The 15,195-nt window shown below is 39.0% G+C and overlaps 1 protein-coding gene across 1 annotated transcript in view; it reads right to left on the bottom strand.

Moving 5' to 3' along the window:
• Positions 1-15,195, bottom strand: part of itga1 (integrin, alpha 1) — a 53,460-nt gene that overhangs the window by 12,032 nt on the left and 26,233 nt on the right. The window contains exons 3-14 of the mRNA XM_038733783.1: positions 12,835-12,944; positions 10,303-10,391; positions 8,946-9,060; positions 8,052-8,179; positions 7,037-7,185; positions 5,689-5,839; positions 5,344-5,518; positions 4,651-4,724; positions 2,994-3,141; positions 1,453-1,598; positions 517-660; positions 131-379 (exon numbers count right to left, since the gene is read on the bottom strand). Coding sequence (XP_038589711.1) covers positions 131-379; positions 517-660; positions 1,453-1,598; positions 2,994-3,141; positions 4,651-4,724; positions 5,344-5,518; positions 5,689-5,839; positions 7,037-7,185; positions 8,052-8,179; positions 8,946-9,060; positions 10,303-10,391; positions 12,835-12,944 — 1,678 coding nt within the window. The remainder of the gene's footprint in view (positions 1-130; positions 380-516; positions 661-1,452; positions 1,599-2,993; positions 3,142-4,650; positions 4,725-5,343; positions 5,519-5,688; positions 5,840-7,036; positions 7,186-8,051; positions 8,180-8,945; positions 9,061-10,302; positions 10,392-12,834; positions 12,945-15,195) is intronic.

The following is a 15,195-nucleotide window of genomic DNA, read 5'->3' on the forward strand; positions in this document are numbered from 1 at the left end:
TGAAAGGTTAGCATGACAATTTTTTGGGAAATATGCCAGGTTGAAATATTCCAGAAATTTATTTTAATCTAAATAAACAATTCCACATTGTTCTTAATGGTTTATTTAGTGGCACTGGAACTGTTCTCACCTGGACAAATTTCTCTTTCAGTGACGTCTTATCTCCATGATAGATGTAGACGGCCCCTCTGTGGTCGTTCTCAAAAGGTGCACCAATAGCCACATCATTAAACCCATCAAGGTTGAGATCTGATACTGCTGCAATGGCTGTGCCAAACCGGGCACCACATGGCTCATTTTTATTAGTACAGCTGGCTGAATGAGCACTACAACACTGATTGACAGGCTTTAAAGTGAACTCGTGCTCAAATTGTCCGTCCTGGTAATGGAGCAAAGAAAAAACACAAGGACAGCACCATCACAATCTTCTTGGTGTCAGTTTCTGTAAAATCTGACATAATCTCTTTGAATCAAAGACACACACACACAAAATACCAAATTGGCAATCTTTTGTACCTGGTTGAGTTTGTAGACGTAGACTTGTCCCTGCTCATCTCTCTCTGTGCCCATGTACATTGGAGCTCCGACCAAGAGGAGATCTGTGTAAGAATCCCCATCCACATCTAAAGTCTGCAGGACGCTGCCGAAGTAGGAACCAATCTGTACAGAGGAGAAATAATCTGTTAGTGTTGACCCTTAAGGCGCTGAACTTGCTGAAGCACGAATGTTCACTCATCTGCTTCTGACCTCTATAGACGGGTTTCCGAGCAACATCATCCATGAGATGTGCGCACACATGGGACAGTAGAAAACAAACCAGATTATGAGAACTTAAGGGTAGAGCAACATAAAAACATGTCTGTGTGCTTTAAACTCCACAAATTACAAAAGTAATGGCTGAAAAATCTCAAGAAGGATACCTCCCAGTTAGCTCAGAGAGCACAATTAGCTATTAGCTCCAACATCTGGTCAAAGCCATACATTTTATTTGGTGCAAAATACTGGAAGTGGGTGGATAATTTTCACAGACCCTGGTGAGGAGAAACATTCATTTTAAGGTAAAACAGCTCTCACTGCTGTGTTTTTATAGCTGTTTAATGAATTATGTGAACATTTTTCAGGCTCTGTGATCAATACTTTACTGATCCGGAAAATATTCTTATTTTGTTTTGTCCAATGTTGTTGTGTTTTGCACCAAAGTTTCTTACCTCTTTGCCTATCTCTGTGCTGCTGTAACATGTTACTTTTCCCTCGGGATAAATACAGTCTGATGTTTTCTTATCTTACTTAAAGTATATTAGTAAGTGCAACATACACAGAGTTAGCTTAGAATATGAACAGAATCATGAAGTATAATCTTTTCAGAAAGACTGATGATAGACATCTCTGCAAAAATACACCGAATACTGTTAAACAGAGGGACACCCAGACACCAAACTGGAAAAGGCTCACCTGTTCTCCTTTTAATATCTGTGAGATGACAATGTTGTTGTCTTCATTTAGACGATAGATAACAACCCGGCCTGTGTGGTTGTACCGCGGTGCACCTGTGATGTACAGCTCTCCATCAGGCGTGGATGCTGACTGAACATCGTAGCCTGAAGAGACATGTGCATACACAAGCACATAACATGTTACATTTAGTGCATCATCAGACATGTACCATAACGTTGCATGAGAAAAACACACCCTGGCTCTCTATGTGGGATATTTTTAATGCGTCCTCAGTCAGCTGTTTACAGCTCTGTGTGGAGGAAACTATAAAACAGTAGTACAGGAAAACACACAGATGTGCATGCTCACACAGTCAGACCTTCCCATATGAGCATGTGCCAACAGCTGAGTTTACAGTGTGCGAGCTTGCACCCACCAGCGCTCTTTCTAATGACATGTTGATTAAATAACTCGATATTAAGATGCTGTGGTTGCACTAGGAGCCATAAAAGGCAGCAGGATGGAGACTAGAGCCTGTGTATATTATTTATGTGACAGAGAGAGAGAGAGGCATCTGCTGTCAAAGTTAGACAAATTATATATCTTACTCCTCCGTGCAACAGAGATATATTTATTATGCAGCTGTAAAATTTCACTTAATCTCTTGAAATATCTATCTTACCTCTCTGTTTAATACAAAAACTATGCAAAAAAGAGGGGTTGTTCACACAAGTGTATAAAACTGCTCCACAGTGTGTATTCTCTGTATTTTGTTCAGCTTCAGGTATATGTCTTTGCATTTTTGCTTAAACCCCCTTAAAACTTGGATCAAATCTTCAGTGTTTCTCTATGATTAAACTAAATATGTAAAGTTAAAACTCCATTACTGTACATTTTCAAACGTTGTAATGCCTCAATATAACATGTATAACAAATGTGACACTCACCTAGAATTCATAGAATCGCAATGTAACTCTCATTTTATCGCCTATACCGGCCGCTTAACATGAGGTTGCCTCATAGTGTCCCGCTGAGGTAAGTCATAGATTTTACACAAATTTTATTTAGGGGCTAGAGGACAGAACTCCTGGATTTTCTATGGATTTCTATGGATTTTCTATGTTGCAATTAATACTATAAAACGAACTAGTGGTGTAATAAAGTGAGTTTACAAGTCTTTAAAACTTTTGACAGAACACCTCAAATGTCAAACAAGGTGAATTATATTACTTTATCTCTGAGGAATTTTTAATCCATTTAAAACGTTTACACCACCTACAAAAGTGACTTTTATGTGGACCTAGCGGGAACGCACAGGTGCGGCCTAAAACATAAACAATAATGCACATGTGCAATGAGCCACACAAAACGTAAGCAAACCTGGAAGCTAGAAAACATTTTTGACTTATGCGCCTGGCGAGCAATTTTCATTCGGGACTGTGTGCCATCTCCAGCTGCTGTAATACATCCATGGCTTATGTAGGATCCCATCACTTATAGTGAGAAGCTGATTGAGAAAATATTCCTCAGGGCCTTTAAGATATTACAAGTCAACTCACCCAGGTACCCAGAAAGTCTTTCGTACCCAGCCTCAGTCTTTGGGTCGAAGAACTGGTTCTTCCCTGGAACAATTGTTCCTCCAGCAGTATGCATTACCACTGTCCCGTTCCAGTCATACGCTCCCACTGCTCCCAGTAACACACCTTCCTACGGGAGACAACAGAGGTGATATCAGAAACAGTTGGATATGAGATTAGAAGACTAAGAACAATTTCCTTTAGTGAGCAGGATTTAATTTAATTCCCTGTGGTATAAAAACAGAGGTGGAAGAAGTACTTGGATCCTTTAGTTAAATAAAAGTTGCAAAATACCACAATCTGAAAATACCCAATTAAAAGTAAAAGTTCTGCATACAAAACTTAACGTAAAACTACAGAAGTTTTATCAGCAAAATGTAAAGTATCAAAAGTAAAACTATATATATTATAACAATAATATTGTTCAATGTTATTGCTGATACATTAGTATGTAAGCAGTGTTATATGTTTCAGCTGTTTAAGTAGAGATCTTTTAAATACTTTATATGCTTTTGGGTTGATTAATCTATAAAATTATATTATATTTACTAAACATACATTTTTTAAATCTTAAATCTGAACCTGCAAAGTTACTAGTACCTAAAGCTGTCAAATAAATGTAGTGTAGTATTAGCCACCTCTTATATGTGGTGGAGATGGAGGATAAAGTAGCATAAAATACTAAGTATTAGTACAAGTACCTCAAAATTGTACATAAGTACAGTAGTGGAGTAAAGGTAGTTAGTTAGTATCCAACTATCCAAAAATATCCAATAGTATAACTAGTATTGAAACATTTAGACACTGAATTGATTGTCTACAGGAAACAGAATTGTTTAAAAGGAAGTGGAGTAGTAACACCGGAGATGACGTATCATTTCTCACAATGAACTGCATGAAGAGGCTGTTTCCCACTACTGACCATTAAAGCAAGGCCTCACGTGTTTTGCACACTGTGGCACAACTCAGTTTGGTTGTCTCTGTTTTTGTTAAGCTGAATGAGCCAGTGCAGACGCAGAGACAGCGTACACAGTGACTGAGTAGGTGATAAATGTGAGTCAGAAGCAGGAAGAGAGGCGTAAGAGGGGAGCCTGTTTGTTTTTAAATAGACATAGGAAATGCTTAATGAATCCAAAAGGCATGTGAAGGGGCAAAAGCAAGCACGTTGTTTTTACCGTAGTGAACAAACATCTGATTCAACCTCTCTCACCGTCTCTCGTGCTGCACATACCTCGTGTTTGCCTTTCGATCTCTCTTATTCTGTCTGTCTCGCACACTCTCATGCAATCAGACCAAACACAGTCAGTCTGAAGTCTGCAGCAGTGTGAGCAGAGAGGACAGAGAGAGTCTGTGCCTGGAAACTACTACTGACTGAGGTGAATCACCAAAGGCTTGAAGATGCACCAGAGATAACACTGGCGCATTGTGTCTGGACAAGTTCATTAGTTGAGCCAGCACACGCACGCAACCACATACAATAAACAGTTCCTTTTAAACTAAACGCCTAAAGACATGTACACTTCACTGTGATCTAAAGATATAACAAACTCGTCTCATCTCAGTCTGGTTCAGTGATTTTCCTTTTGCAAATATGGTATTTGTATATTCTTCTCAGATAAATAATTGGATTTAGACTTACCTTAGAAGTATGTGCACTAAACCCGGCTTGGGACATCTCCATCTCAAAGGAGGAGGTGAAATTGCCAGTTGTAGCTGAGGAAGGTAAAGTTAATTTTACCTTTTTTACACAAAAATAAACAGCACATAATTAAATTTATAAGTAAGTATCCGATTGTCACATTACTGATTAACTGTTGAGTCAAAAGAGAGTTAACTGTTCTCTTTTAAAGAATAGTGAGACAATCTGGGAAACAGCATATTAGTAACCCTTTCTTGCAGAAAGTTAGATGAATGGATTAATAACACTCTCATGCAGTAAATATAGTATAATAATCTACCGCTAACTGCATGTTACTTAAGCTTCCATCAATTAGCTCTTCAAAAGCTCACTAATATATGTTGTTTTATGTTTTTATTCTACACAAAAAACTGAAGATTGGAGTGCTGTAACTTTTTCTTGGTAAACAACAGTCATAAGCCGGGCTAGCTGTTTCCCCGTTTCCAGTATTTGTGCTAAGCTGTTTAAGCTAACCAGCTGCTGGCTATAGATTCATTTTTACTCTAGGCCTACAGACAGAGAAGTCAGAGATACAAGTTGGTCGATTGCTCTTTTCATCGGCAAGAAAGCTAGTAGTCATATTTCCCAAAATGTCAAACTATTTATTTAAAGCTGGGGAGTAGGAATACTAAGGTAAAGTGTTTATAGCAATACCTTCCAAGGCAAAAATCCTGCTTCCCAGAGCATCCACAATGGTTAACAAAGCCACCTCATCAGACACGTTGAAGAAGTGGTCTCGTAGCGGCTGACTGGAGATGGACTCAATCTCTTTGATAAACTTATGCACTTCTTCTGCACTTTTGTTCTGACGATTGTAGTCTCCCAAAACCTGGAAACAATAATAAACTATTTTAACAACATCAGAGCATAAAAAGTATAAACTCATTTAACTGACCCAACAGTTCAGATGAGATCAGTTCCTCCTAAGATCAGAAAACATAGTACAAACATGTAAGCAAAATAATCTGTGAAAACAACACAAAAGTAGTTTGTACCCACAGCAATGCCAAACCTCTCGATGTCATCATTGTCACAGTCTTCCATAACCTTGTTGAGATTATGGAAGTCATGTGACTCTCCATCAGTCACGATCACCATGACTTTCTTCACCCCAGGTCGTGCACCACGCTCTGGCATGAAGGCCTCCTTCCTAAATGGTAGGAAATTTTCAAAATTCAGTCAAAAGAACACAACTTCTGGAGCACCTGCAGACCCTGGGCCTAAAATACTTTATTGGCTATTTCACTTTCTGGAGAGTAGCGGGAGGTTAGCTTTACGATCAGTCCCTGTGGTTCAGGTGAACTCCGTGGCCTGTATTATACATCGTCATGACATTCTCAGCGACTTTACGATTCAAAGGCTAAAGCAGGTAGTTACTGGAATCACAACATTCGGCTGATTATAAGGAAACACCCGAAAAATAATATGAGGCAAACACATGAAATTAAACCACATAGCCTAATCATGGCCGGATAAACCTGTCTGACCAAGCATACAAACATGCGTTGAAACATTTAGAAAAGCCTTCTTCAGCGATGCTCTTTGTTTCCTGATTGCTTTGGGTTTTTATTAAACCTGCTACTCTTAGAAGAGTAACATTGCATTCCTCTAACATTGTCAGTATCAACATCAATGCAGCAGAATCTTAAGATATTGTCTTTTTTATTCCATGCATCCTTCTTCCTTGTCAAAACCACAGCTTTACTGCTTGTCGTGGTTATGCTAGCAGCAGCTAATGTAGCCTCAAGCCGCTAGCTTCAAGGAGAGATAAAGAGCGGGCTACTGAGGTCTGGTAAACTAGCTTCTTTCTAACTCCACACTCACAGATTTTTTCATTTTCATACATCTTTCATACACTGTTCACCCACATCTGTCACTGAGTCAGTTTATCAGACATTGCACAACTCTCTCTGGAGCCAAAAGGGTTTTATATAACTTTTTTGTAACATATGCTGTCATTTCACCCAACACCTGTAAACAGACTTTGATGTGTAAAATCGATGGAATTCCCCTTTAAGCTCAACTTTGGCTACATCATAAAGTCTGGAAAACAATGGCTATGCCTGCCATATCCATGATGTTGGACCAATTTAGGGAACTTCTGTGGGATAGTTTAGGAGAAGTTTGACCAATGACAGCCCAGTGAGCAGTGTGTTTGACCAATAGGAAAGCTTCATGTTGATGAAGTTAAGAAACCTTTCTAAGTACATTGTTCAGCCTAGCTGAAATGACATTGTTCCACTGAAATGCTAATTAAAGCTTGCCAGACCATGATGACTTAATCGAAAATTGTGTCTTGGCATTGCCAGGCTCGGCCAAATTAGGGGGAGGGGTTCATGTTGTGTACCTGGCAGTATCAATGCCCAGGAAAGTCATGGTCTTGAAGCCAGTCTGCTGAGGAAGTTTTTCAACAAAGTGCAGCAGATCACGAGTGTTGTCAAATTGGCTCAGGTTGACACGGTGAGTCACACTCTCACCATAAGACACTATGCCCACCTGGAAAAGACACACACACACACATACACACACACATTTTTCTTGTAAACATTATCATACATTTTCCCTTTTCTCTCCTATGTTCTTCTCTTCCCGGTGTCCCCTCCCAGACAGTCTGCTGAGGATGTGGTTGAGTCTGTTGGGGTTGATATGACACAATGTTCTTTATACAGAAGGCAGAGGACTTCAGCAGCCATGGAAGATGTGACTTACAACCACTGGGCTCCACAGTGAGAAGACTTTCCAGTGTTTCCCTCTGGAAAACTCTACAAGCTCCAGCACAGATCAATGTAACCATAATAAAAACTAACCACCCCTTCAAAGAGCGATCCAAAATAAGTGGACAGAAATACACTCAAGGTATAACTTACTAAGGCAAAGGCTAAAATTATTTTAAAGACTAAAAAGGGTTCAATTCACGTCTGCTTTATGAAGGACATCTTACAGTAACCCTCACTGTTGGCACCATGTGGCAATTCCATAATGGAGGGCACTTAAATCATCATGAGTTGGCAGCAAATATAGTCCTTCATTCACCCTTTTTCTATGTCAGTCTAATCTTATATAACACATCCATTGCAGGGTAGAGATGAGGCAGTGGATAAGACACATGCCTTTGGTGTGGGAGACCTGGGTTCAATTCCCACTGTAATATATCCACCATTGTGTCCCCTAGTTGCTCCAGGGGCATGTGACCTCTGATATACATAGAAATAATCAGTTGCTGTGGATAAGATTGTCAGCTAAATGACTAATTAATAATAATTTCTTCATCCATGTACACACACCCATTTGTTTAAGACAAAGGAGCTTTTCAACAGCAATAAAGATTTTCATTTTCATTTTCATTCATTCATGCAACTGACCTGTGAGAGTCTAGGTCCGATCTCAATATTCTCAATGAAACGTCGCAGAAAGTCGATGATACTGGACCAGGGGTAGATACTGTTAGAGCCATCCAGAACAATCACAATGTCCAGCTCCTTCGCACACTCTGAAACAATGCCAGAAATTATAATTAAATAAAAGGTACTCGCAGGGAGTGAAAGAGCACCTCAAAATCAAATTAACACATTATGTCACTTATGTAGGATAATAATGCAGGGTTAAGCAGTACAAGGTATCTTGCATTGCAGAAGTTGTATTTCCCTACTGCAGACTCCATCGACATGTTGTAACTGGTCTAAAATAGGCTAATTTCACCATTTGTCATACTTTCATACTCCAAGCAGAGACCTAAAAAATTTAATTGCCTCATCTAAGGGAGCACAATCTCTTATAATCAGTCAGTTCTTATATTTACTTCTGTTTAAAACAGTGACATGTTAATAGTATGAGTGATTTTAATGGATTTTTGCAGCACTGTGTACGTGTTTGTTTCTGTTAAAGGAGTAGCAGAGAAGGTGACGCTAAAAGAATCAGAGAAACAGAAACAAAAAATGACTTTATACTGTTTAGTTCTTTGTAGGCTGTTTCCTTCCTGGGAAACAGAGTGCAGACCGAGTAAACTGTTTCCTAACTTGGGCATACAACACTGCAGAAGGGCTGGGCTGGGAGGGATGGGGGTCGCAGACACGTTTACATTAAGAAGAATGCTCTAATCTCCCTCGTCGCTGAGGGAGGGTGAGTTTAATGTCAGGATCTTGGGTGGTACTACTGTGAAGCGTAGATTATAATTTCTTATCCCTGACAGGCAATTCGTGCAAATGCCGTCACGTCCTGTGTGGATCTGTTGTGTCTTATTTTATGAGGGTGTGTACCTTGTACAGCCGGTGCCACCGAGTTCAGGATCTGGAAGGAAGAGCTGACATTCGCACAAACTCCTGAGATGTATTGCTGCTGCCCGCACATGTAGCCATACTGAGGACCGCACGCCTGAAGAGACAGGAATCATACACACAAACAAACTGAGACTGTAGTTGCTTGAGAAAGTAAAACCGACAGGCTGCTACTGGTTAGTTTTCCACCAGTATGAAGTCACGGGTGAGAGGAGGTTCAGGGCTACTGAAGACAGAAACCAAGAGGAAAGAACTACTCAAACTGAGGATTATACAGACTATTAAAAACCACCATAGTTCCCCTCAGACTTTACTTCTCCGGATAGAAAAAAAAGAAGCGGAAAACAGAGATATTGAGTCTGTAGGGAAGTAGGGCTTTAAAATGACCAACAATAACCAGAAAATTTACATCTATTAATCTTTCAGCCCCGTTTTCATAGATTTCCCTGCATGCTCCACAGCCTCAGTGCTATAAAGAGGAATACTGGATTTGTACAAGAACAAGACTAAACGTCTACAGCCATAGCCTCTTTGAGGTTGAATTTGGGCACAGTGGTGCTTTTAATGAAATGCTAACGTCAGCATGCTAACATGCTCGCAATGACAATGCTGACCAGCTGAAATTGAGCAGATATATTATTTACCATGTTCTCTGTGTTTTCTATATTTCACCCTCTTATTATTGCTAATTAGCAACATGCTAACGTTTGGGAATGTCATAATAAATAAATTAGATTATGTGACGCATTAAGCCCCACTCTTTTCTTTTTTTTTTTGATTAACTCTAAATGGTGTACAATTCCAGCATATAAACACAGGCATAGAGTTGAAGACTTATGTTAACACTCATGGTAACCACATTAACGGTAAGGGTTGGAGCTGTAGTTTGCAGCTGCACAGGATCTGCTCTCAAAGTCCAACATTATATTTTCTTGGACCAAGAGATGCATAAATATATATTTGTTGACCACTAGAACATTGCGTCTGTAATTTTCACACCCCGTTAATCTCATAATCATGTATAAATACAACTTTACTGGAGTTCATAACCATAAACCTAATGGGCGTTGCCACCTACTACTTTCATATACATTTCTACAGTTGATTCACAGTATCCTGTTACATTCCCAGGACATGATGGACTCACTGGGAAACATGGAGGATCAAGCCTACTGTTTCCACAGAGAGAAAAGGTCTATTAAAACATATACTAGCTGCCCAGTTCAGTCTTCTTTTTGTGTTTGGTATGGACTATAGATATATATATATATATATATATATATATATATATATATATATATATATATATAAACATACAAAAGAGCAGCAACCCCCTTACCAGAAATCCTCCGTTGGGATTGGTCACTAGTGTGGTTCCCATGGTCATGTTCTCCTTGACTTCATGTAAGTTGGGAACTGTTGTGTTTTCTAAGAAAAATATGGAATGAATAAACAGAGTGAGACAAAAAGAGAGCAGAACAGAGAAGAAGGACAGCTGGACAAATTCCTCTTCTGTATTTTCCCACAGGAGGAGAACCGCTCACCCTCCTTCCTCACTTCCTCCTAAGATGTAATAACCCGCTGACATGTGGTTTAATATAGGATGTTTCATTACTTTACCATGCTGTCCCTCAGTGTGCAGCTAATGGTAATTAGTAAAGGATACAGGGCACAAAACAAAATCATTTGTATATAAACATCCTAGTTGCAGTGATGAAGAGGATTCAAATCATTAAACAAACACAACATGTGGCTAAAATTAGCTTGTTATGACAAACTATTGCTTCAACTTGGGAATGCTTTGGATCTGGAATGTTTTTTTTCAAAGGCATCCACATATTTTCACAAACTCATTCACATGTTGTTTCAATTTTGAATCTAGCTCTTTACCAATCCCCATGAGTGCATTTTGATATTTAACTATTTCTGATTCTCATTAGCAGCCAGCTATGACTTTAGCATGAGCTCTCCTTCGAACAGATATGCAGACTAAACAGTTCCTATTTCCTTTACCCATCCTTACTTCTTAACTATCTGATAAAATGAGTGACATGGATCAAGATCCTGCACCCCATGATATGCCCACGTGGGACAGAAAGCAGCTTTGTGGAGCTGCAGAGGAGAACACACGCTTTGTCCTCAGTGAACTCCAGATAACTATCAGAACAAATCAGACTTATCACACATTCCCTCTTGGTCTGAAATTACCTCTTGCAAATAAAAATAAAAAATAGAGGTCAAATCACATTTGTAAAAGTGGCTTCTACTTAAACATATTGATTTATGCATAAAAAGTGTTTGTTGTTTGTGTATTTTATATTTATATTCAATATTTTATAATGATAAGATCAGTATATTAAGACATCCACCATTGCTAAGTAGTTCCTGAGCCTGAATGCATGCAGCCAGAACTTGTAATTGTGCAGCCAACACATTATGTTTTCTGTTTTCAAACATAATGTGAACATATTGCACTGCTGTATAGCTGATCAAAATGTTTCCAGTATTTCATAGTCCTGGCATAACCACCTTTCAATTTTATTGGTCAGGCAGAACTGTGATTAAGAATTACAACATAACAACCACACAAATTTTGCTCATTGTGGTTTGGCATATCTCTCTCCTGTGCTGGAATAGGGCAAACCCAGTATGGAGACAGGTCTGCCAATGAGAGTCATCAGTGGGTACAGACCGAAATTGCTCTACAGGGATCAGCATTACATGTGACGAGCCTTTTTCTTCAGTGCAACATGAAGTCTTCCTGCTGGGATGTCCTTAGATTATGTCTCATGTTCCCCAGGTGTGCTCAAGAAAAATGTTATTTTCTGAATAAATCTGAGATAAAAGCTAAGTCATGCAGTTGCTGCTTCACTTTAAATTCATTCAAAATAAAGTACTGTTGTTGTTGCCATCACATAAACCACTCCCAGTTGTTTGCTGAGTGGTCTGGCTCTGGCTGCCAGGCTCAATCAACTCCCAGTGGATGTTTTCCAGACTAAACTTGAATTGTGAGATTTTAGGCTTTTGCCCGTCTCACTCATCCAAGAGCAAACAAATACAGCACTCCCCACTGGCGAATGGTATCATTTACAGCCCTGACTATAAACTATCAGCACTTAAAGCCAATAATTTACCAACAGCAGCAGAACTGTAACTCTTGTAACTTGATAATTCTGAGGCGTGAACAGCTGTGTTGAGAAGTTTGAATCACTGAGCTGAGAGTTGGTGAGCAGATCTACTGTACACACTAGCTCTCAGTCCTCAGTGTCGACACGCAGGCAAACACTAACAAGGATTTGCAGGCTGCTGACCGGGAGCAAATTTGTGTTTATCTGTTTAATTAAGATATAATTGGAAGGATGAAACATTAAAACCTTGTTTATTTACCGTCTTCCTGTTCTGATGGGCCAAACTTCCTCCCCATGTGACCCAGTCAGATATACAGCAGACTTAAACACACAGTAGACTACACACAGTAGTACAATTACACAAAAACCTGCCATAGGACTGCAACTACTGATCTTCATTATAACAACGTACTTATTTTCTTAATTAATTTATTTGTCTTTAAAATGTCCAAAAATTGTGAAAAGGCAAGTTATAATTTCCCAGAGCCCATGATGACATATTTAAATGTCTTGTTTTTACCAAAACCCAAAGATATTCAATTTACAGTTATATATGAAGTAGCAAATCTTTAAATTTGAGATGCTGGATCATTTAATTAATTTCCTGATTAATTAACTAACTCTTTCAGCTCCATATAAACACAGACTTGCAGAGTACACAATTGCTGAACACAAAGATGCATATATCACCCATGAATACACAAAAAGCAACTGATGAGCATTCAAACAGATAGTATTCTTACTAGGCAGCTCCAGTTTTACACATGTGTTGTCCCCCTTCCCCACAGGACACTTGTAGACATCTCCTGTCCGTTTGGCAGGCTGACCCGACAGCGGCGATCCAATCAGAACCCTGAATAAATAAAGAACAGTTGGGATTGGTCAGTTTGAAATCCTGCTAACAACCACACATCAGCATCACAGTTGTGCAATAACAAGCGCAGTACAAATATTATAGAAGAAATTAAGCACTGGCAGATTGGAAGTGGTGATTGTTTTTCTAATTTCACAAGAAATTTGCCTTAATTATGCTGACATAGTTAAAATATAAACACTAGGTTCAGATCGGATACTTTGTCATAATTGGCTTATGAATCTTTGGCTGTCATATAATTATACTATTACAAAAACTATTATCACTTAATTTTCACCTCATTACAGACTACTGCATGATATGTTACAGATGTTTGCAGATTGGTACAGTGCTATTGTACATTGTGTGTCAAACTTGTACAGTAAATTTACTTTCTACCGCTGCTACACTCATGTCCACGTGCGAGTTTCATAACATCGTGTCACTCCATCAGTAAACTGATGCTAAAAAGAGTCGGTCATCTGCCTTCCTCCAAACACTCAGGCTTATTAACATTCCTGGACTCTAATGGGCCCTGGTCATCTAAAGTGAGACACAGAGTGGAACAACAACACATTCTCTGCCCGTCCCACTCTCAGATGCCTGTGAGAAACAACACAACATTATTGATTTATTTATAGCCTATACTCAACAGCTGCTTATTCTTTTAATTATACACTAGAGATTTTTAAAGACATTTCACCAAGCCATGAGTGTGTGTGTGCGGTCTTTCTGCTTGCATCAATGCAAAAAAGTTAAATTCAAGAAAGTCATATCTTATTTAAATCTTATTTTCCTGATCCAAGCTAAATTACTTTGTCAGGCTCCATTTTCATTAGATTATTAAACTTATTTCAAGGTACATGGTCCTGATTTGTAGCCAGCAGCGTGGCTCTAGGGATGGCAGTGTCCATTAGTCGGGCCACCCCTTTGGTCCACGCTGAAATATCCCAACAAATATTTGAAGGATGGCCAAGAAATTTTGTCCAGATATCCGTGGTGCCCAGATGATTCATCCTAATGGCTTTAGCGATCTCCTGACATTCCCATGAGCCTTACCTATATTGTCTGTTTTCTTGCTAATTATTAATTTATCATAGAAGATAAGAATCACGATTCTTATATGACTTGATTTCTTCACATACCCCAACTTTAGACTCTTAGTTTCGGTCCATTAGATGTTCAATCTGCCTGTATGTTTTTAGCTAAATCTAACAAGAAACAAGTCTAAAAGTCTAAAAAGTGGATAGCTTGATTGTGAAATGATTATCCCAAACATCTTTCAACAGAACTAAATGGCTCATTTCAATAATCATACCAATCTTAAAACACTGAAGGCCATGCATTTCTTAAGTTCCATTGCTTACACCAAATCATTTTAACTGGGTTAATATTTCAAGATTTTGAGAAATAACGCCTCGCAGAGAGTAAGATGACAAGAGTGATACTATGCTCATATTTGTCCCTTAAATATGAAGGCTAGCTGTGTCCCCCTACTTCCAGTCTTTATGCTAAGCTTAACAGTCTCCGGACTGAAGCATCTTAACGGACAGACATGAGAATGGTATCAATCTTCACATCTAACTCTCAGCAAGAAAGCATATAAGATTATATCCCACAATGTCTAAACTAGTTCTGTAAGGTCAGGACTCAGGATATGTTGATATAGCTTCAAGAAATCTTATCATGTAATTTTTGCTTACCCCATTGGCAGATTTGTTTAATACTCGCAAATTTCTCTAGATTTCTCATAAGTTCTCTACATAAACAAGCAATAATTTTTTATGTTTGTAGAAGGGGATTTTGTGCAGCGTAGATAGTTGACTCAACAACAACATGGCAATGTTCTGGTATCTATGCTAGCAGTCAAAACAAAACTTATGGCGAGCCAGAGTTACCAGAAATGGAAGGATGCCTCCTCTCCGAAATGTCTCCGCCACATGTAACACATTTTCTCTGTGAAAGAGACTGCTGAAAGGTGTCTCTGTTGATCCACCTTTCAGCACTGCTGTGGTGCACTGAAGAGCTAAAGGGTGGAGGTCTGGAGGAAACATCTGTGACTAATCAGTCACCTCTTAGATATGGCAACCTGCATTTTACATCATCTCATGATCTGCATCTTTTTTCTCCATAATTTTCTCCCACATGGACTCACTGAGGGCTACATATCATTTATAATTTTTTTGCCCCTCCTCCTCTCCTTGAAACTCTCTCTATCATCCTGATTTATCGCTTTATTTTCTTTCCTTCA

The sequence above is a fragment of the Micropterus salmoides genome, unplaced genomic scaffold (genome assembly GCF_014851395.1).
Source record: "Micropterus salmoides isolate LMB-PRFRI ecotype aquatic unplaced genomic scaffold, ASM1485139v1 Ms_hic_scaffold_20, whole genome shotgun sequence".
In the NCBI taxonomy this organism is placed as follows: domain Eukaryota; kingdom Metazoa; phylum Chordata; class Actinopteri; order Centrarchiformes; family Centrarchidae; genus Micropterus; species Micropterus salmoides.